This window comes from Fukomys damarensis, unplaced genomic scaffold, assembly GCF_012274545.1.
Source record: "Fukomys damarensis isolate Sample0158 unplaced genomic scaffold, DMR_v1.0_HiC HiC_scaffold_20, whole genome shotgun sequence".
Classification (NCBI taxonomy): Eukaryota; Metazoa; Chordata; class Mammalia; order Rodentia; family Bathyergidae; genus Fukomys; species Fukomys damarensis.
This window is the reverse complement of record NW_022900932.1, coordinates 8,587,521-8,593,936: the sequence shown is the minus strand read 5'-3', so window position 1 is coordinate 8,593,936 and position 6,416 is coordinate 8,587,521. Positions and strand designations below refer to the sequence as shown.

The window sequence follows — 6,416 nt, the reverse complement described above, 5'->3', positions numbered from 1 at the left end:
TCTTTTTTTAGACAGGGTCTCACTATGTAGTTGAGACTGACCTGAAACTCACTATGTAGTCCAGGCTGGTCTCGAACTCAGCGATCCTCCTGCCTCAGCCTCCCATGTGCTGGGATTACAGGTGTGCGCCACCATGCCTGGCTAACAAGTTTCTTAACTCCTTTTCCTCTAGTAGGACGGGGGATTTAGCTCAGTGGTTCTGGCACGCAAGGACCCCAGTTCAATCCAGTACCAAAAACAAACAAACAAACAAACAAACAAAACCAAGGGCTGGGGATTTAGCTCAGTGGTTCTGCCACCTGCCTTCTAAGCACAAGGACCCAAGTTCAAACCCGGGTACCCGCCCCTAAAAAAAAACCAAAAACACTTTTTCCTCTAGTAATGCCAGACCCCAGCACTCTGCAAATTTAATCAATCTAAAACATTCAAAGAGTAAATTTTCCCTACTCTAGGATGGACCCACAAACAGACATGGATGGGATTCCTGGGGCTAACAAAATTCCTGAATACTGGGTAAGAAAAAATGAAGTGGCAACACGTTCCTTCGAGAGATGAACAACCTATGTACTGTGGCAGCTGGATTCCAGAGTGAGTTATCTGAAGCCGTAACACCAGAATGGAGAGGACTTTTCTGTATGAGTAACATTCTAGGAAGTAGCAATAAATCCAACACTGCCAATGGCCACCTATGGAAAAGTACAATTAATTGGAATACTGACACAGCTTTACCTGAAGTAGGAAAAGTAAAATAACATCTTTAAAAGTGTGCCCTGTACTTTGAACAACATAAAAGACCTTTGCTCAACAAATATTTGCCGAGTACCTAGTCTGATGAGGCACTCTATGCGGTTATGGCGGCACTGGGAAAGTCACAAATGAGGATCATGAAAGAGAAACTGGGGCCAGGTCCATTGCTAGGAGTCACCAACAGCTCTTTCTGGAGCCCAAACAGGATTTTTTCTTAATATTTTTGCACAGACTCTGTGGTACACAAAGTATCATTAACATGCAGCTTTATTTTCTGCTTAGGAATCAGAATGGTACCAGTTCAAAGATGTCTAAGGTTTAGTGATGAGTAGAAATATCAAAGAAAGGGTTGCTAATATTTTTATTTTTATCAAGAACATTAAAAAACACAGCAAAACTAACTAGTTTACTCCCATAATTTCATATACCAAAAAAAATTTTTTTTGGGGGGGGACAGGGTCCCACTATGTAGTTGAGACTGACCTGGAACTATGTAGCCCACGCTGGTCTTGAACTCACAATGATCCTCCTGCCTCAGCCTCCTGAGTGCTGGGATTACAGGCATTTGCCACCAAGCCCATCTCATATACCAATATTTTTAACAAAAGACATTTCTAAGAATTTGTTTTACTGCACAAAAATGTTACTCCATTTTTCATTTTACTGTGCACAAGTGAAAAATGTGTAACAGGCCAATATGTGAAAATAAAAGATGTTAAATGAAAAGAACATGTCCACTGCCTGCTTTGCAAGCACAAGTATCTGGTTTGTTTTATTTTTTATCCATGGTTTCTCGCTCATTGCTACTATTTCTCTTATTACTTTCTAAGTGAGTCCAATACTGCTCAGGCCTCAGGAAGCAAAACTCTCTGACCTTCTCCTGCCCTCCTTTTCACCTGTTCTGTTTCTCTTCCCCAAACTAGGGCACAGGAACTAAAAATACATTCTAAACGTGCCATGCCTTTCTGCACGGAGTTGGCAATAAAGAAATTCTCTGCGAATCGATCTCCAGAAGGGAGACTGCCCCACAGCCAGGAGGAGCACCGCACAGAGGCCAGGGGGATCGGACAGAGAGGCTTTGCCAGGCAACCCGGCTCAGCCAGATTGGCGGCCTTGTCCACATTTCAACACAGCTGCCTGAGCTTCAATCACACTCACATAACAAAGCACCCATAAAACCCCATAAGGCACCTGGGCATGGCGGTGCACACTAGTAATCCTGACATTCTAGGAGGCTGATCCAGAAGGCTGCAAGTTCCAACCCAGCCCTGGGCAGTTTAGTTAGATCCTGTCTCAAAATCAAATTATAAAAAGAGAGCCGGGGGTGTAGCTCAGTGGTAGAGTGCTTGACTAACCCTGAGTTCAATCCCCAATACCACAATTAAACGACAAGAAATCCCCATGGCGCGGAGTTTGGAAAGCTTCCAGGCAGCTGCACACCTGGAGGAAACTTAGAAGAAAGCGCCCCCAGAGAGGTCATGGCATGGCAGCTCTTCCACACCCTGCCTTATGCACATCCTCATCTGTGTCCACTACCATATCCTTCCTAATAAACCAGTAAATATTCTTCCCTGACTTCTGTGAGCTACTCTTCCAAGCTACTGGAACCAAAGGACAGGGTCCTGGGAATCCCAATTGGCAGCTCATCGGTCACAAGTTCCAAGGGTCTGCAATTACAGGAGGTATCTGGAGCGCAGGGCTGAAATGAGTCCTCAACCTGTCGGGCCTGACTGGGTCCTGGCAGGCAGTCAGATGTGAACTAGACTAGAGGATGCAGAGCTGGTATCTGGTACAGGACGGACCTGCTAGGAAGACAGCACCACACATTTCAGGACCCCAGGTGGGATCTGTGTTATGAGTACACTGCAGGAGAAATGGAAACTGAGTTTAGGCTTGGCTTCCCTCTTTAGCATCAGGCCTGATGTCAGTCTCCAGGTCAGTCTCCTAACCACTTGGAGCCTTAGTTTCCTCAAGGGTATTAATTATCTCAGAGGCTATGGAAGGATTAAACATGATTATACACAAAATGTTAAGTGTTAAATGTGGCACCCAGAAGGTGCTCAGCAAAAACAAGCAACTTTCATTGGTTACAGTAAAGCTGGGACTTCTGCTTCCAGTAACAACAGAACTGGCACCGTGCTACCCCTCCACACAGGATTATTCCTGTGTGAACAATCACAAAACCAGATGAGTTGCATGAGGACAACTCCTTCTAGGCACTGGGTGGACAGCACCAAACTGCAATGACCAAGGGAAGAGAGTGCAGAAGTGAGCCCAGGACAGCCTGACTCTCATTGAGGGGGACATCCCCACTGCACCTGTGACACAACAGCTAGAGTCTGACCCAAAGGGAGGTCCTGTGGAGCTGAGCCCAGGGCAAGAGGAAGGGACAGAGACCTGCATGGTAGAGCTGGGCTACACTCTCCATGGTGGATGGCTGCTGTGGAACTAAGAGTCCCTCAAAGACCCGTGAAGCCTAGTGAGCAGGGCTGGAGGGCTCTGGAGTTCTGGTCAGGACAGAATTCAGGCGAGAGTAAGAACTATGCATCTTAGAGCAAGGCTTATTTTGGATCTGCCCTAACAAGAAGCATAGTAAGGCCACTGTAGCCCAGCACAGCCCACAATGGGGTATGGAGGGCAACTATGACACCATTAGGTGGGAGCAGCAGCAAAAAAGCAAAGGAATGATTGCATACAGAGGAACAATCAGGTTAGTAAGTATTTTGAGGATAATGAGACTAAAGTTTCCTCCTGTCAGACAAGGGAGTTAGAAATAACAAAGGGAGAAAACTAGAAAGAGCCCTAGGGAGAGATCACTATAAATGCATGGTTTTTTACTAATCACTTCAATGTTTATACAGTTATAAAATAAATACAGATCCATGGAGAGGGCCTAGGAATACTGCCCCCAGCCCCAGCAACAAGCACCCCCATCATCTGCGGTCTTATTTCTAAACACCGTCCTACACTTGAAGGAACCGGCCTTCTTGGCAAAACAGTCTCACATCCAGTTCAGGGAAAACCACTGTGCCAGCAGGAAAGGAAGTGCTCTAAGAAAGATGAGGATATGAAAGACAACAAAGACAGCCTGACAGGGCTCCTACCGACCAAATCTAGGACAATTTAATTCATGCGGCATGATTAGATACTGGTACAAATAAACTTCAGGGTCCATCCTTAGTATCACAAAGACAGACAAACTCACTCAAAGTCTGATGAGGAAGAGGGTATTTAATAGTAACAAAGTACTCTCCCTAAAACACATCAATTATACAGGGAAAAAGAGTAACTTTACTGTGGAGAAGTCTTGCAGACATCTCCTTAATCAAATAACTATTAAACACAAAACCTAAGCCACAGGAAAGGGCTGTTACAAATGAGTTCTGCGGTAATCCTACCAAAGACGTAACTTGAATCTAAACATGATTGTCAGACAAACCCAAATCGAGGGCCACTTACAAAATCCTGGTCTATAATCTTCAAAAGTATCAAGATCATAAAAGTCAAAGAAAAACAGATAATATTTGTTTGAAGATTAAAGATATGACATGATTTGGAACTGGATCCTTTCGGTACGAAGGACATTGATGGGGCAATCAGATCTCAGTTTCCTCATCTATAAACCGTAAGGTTAAAGAGATTTTAAAACTAAATCTCACAGTGTTGCATTTTTTTAGAATTATGTGATTTTTCTGACATAGGGCCTCACTATGTTATGTAGTCCACGCTGCCCTGGAATTCACAATGACCCTCCTGCCTCTGCTAGGATTACAGGCAAATCTACCATAGCCAGAGAGCGCTAACAGTATTTCAATATACAAAATGATCTCTACTGATATTCTAACCATGCCAATTCAAAAATTACCATGGAATCATAGCTACCTAAAGGCTCTTTAACCAAAACCAGCTTAAACTTTAAGAAGATTTTTTCTTCGGGGGAGGGGCAACTAGGTATTGAATCCAGGGCCTCTGCACTGAGCTACGTCCCCCACCTTTTATTTTATTTTGAGACAGGATCTCACTAAAACTGGCCAGGCTAGGTTCGAATTTGCATTCCTCCTGCCTCACTCTCCCAGAATACTGGGATTACAGTCATGATACCATGTTCAATTTATAGGAAAATATTTTAAGGAATAAAGTTAAAAGGTCTATACAATGGGATATTCTCTAGCTATGTACAGTGAATGGAAAGATGTTAAACTATGGTCAAACGCAAGAAGGAAAATTTAGTCCAGCATATGTAACAATTTCCCTTTCATCTGTATGTGTGCATGTATATTTAATATAGCCAAATATGTGGGTCTACATATGCAGAGAAAATTTCTAAAGGACAGAGCATAAGAATTTGTTAATAATGATTAGTTCTGGGAAACAGGAGTAATCAAAAGGGAGCCAGGATACTTTACTCTTATTCTTTTTTTTTTGGTACCGGGGATCGAACTCGGGCCCTTGTGCTTGTGAGGCAGGTGGCAGAACCACTGAGCTAAATCCCCAGCATTTTACTCTTATTCTTTTACTCTTGAGTACTTTAGTTTTCCTAGTAACATTAAGTACTTTTAGCTCCAGATCTTATTTTTTGGCTACCATTCCTAACCCCCTGGAGGAAATGACTGACTGCACACACGGATCGAAGAGGGTAAGGACAGCACCGTGGACACTTCCTGTGCCAGGGAGGAGAGGAGCACTCAAAACTAATGCAGGCATGAGAGGAGGACAAAGAGGCTAGTGTGCTGGGGCTTTTGCTGGCCAAATCTGGGACAGTCTGATCATCAAAAAGATCACTGTAACTAAAGCGCATCAAGAAAAACAAGGAGCGACTGCTGCAAGTGGCAAGAAAGCAGCTAATTATGGAAGAGGAAGAAAGCACCCCGTAGGCTCCTGAGATGCTGGTGACACCCTTGTCTTCCTCTGGAAAAGAATCATGGGAGTGTTCATTTTATAATTACTTATTAGATAGTATGTGTTCATGGTATGGAATTTTACATGTACATACTATATTTCACAATTTTAAAATAAATTCAAGGTTCCAGAGAGAACAGAGAGAAAACGGAGGTCATTAAGAATAAGAATCTTTAGAAAGAAAATTGTAGTTATTTTACCTGCATGAATATGTAGGCTCTCCTACTTTAAAAACACGACCACAAAGATGAGAGGGTTTGTTGGCTTGTTCAAGTTTTGGAAATCCAAACGCAGGATCTTCACCACAAAGGTACCACTCCATCGGGCCCAACAAAATGTGCTGGGCCAGCATGTCCTCCTTCTGTGGGAAAGGGTTGGGACCCCTACAGTAGATTCTTGGTACATAGTGGGCTAGATGATGGTATACTTCTCTAGTGAGGTCAGTTGCTTGCAGCCATTTCTTTAAAAAAAGGAAAGAAAAAGTTTCAAACAATGTCAGTAAACTGCTAATTTGAACAATTACCTCCAACTTTCTTTTTAGGTACAAAAATAATGATAGGACAGTCATATATGGTTTATGATACCACTGTATCATAAAATGAACACTGTATATTAGAAATTTCATCTATTAAAAAACTAAGTATTTCAGAATTCTACTTTAAAGTATACGTGAAATTAAAAGGAAACAAACACTCCCCTCATAATGACTCTCAAAGGAACCATCTCTAGTTCCTACAGGAAAACAACTGTAAGAAACCCTTGTCAGAAGC

At 42.9% G+C, this 6,416-nt stretch overlaps 1 protein-coding gene across 4 annotated transcripts in view; it reads right to left on the bottom strand.

The window, feature by feature from the left end:
• The window catches only part of Ubr2 (ubiquitin protein ligase E3 component n-recognin 2), an 88,248-nt gene extending 82,034 nt beyond the window's left edge, over positions 1-6,214 (bottom strand). For all 4 annotated transcript variants that reach the window (XM_010617626.2, XM_019206567.2, XM_010617627.2 and 1 more), the window contains exon 1: positions 5,847-6,214. In XM_010617626.2, coding sequence (XP_010615928.1) covers positions 5,847-6,214 — 368 coding nt within the window. The remainder of the gene's footprint in view (positions 1-5,846) is intronic.
• Positions 6,215-6,416: the final 202 nt, after the last annotated feature.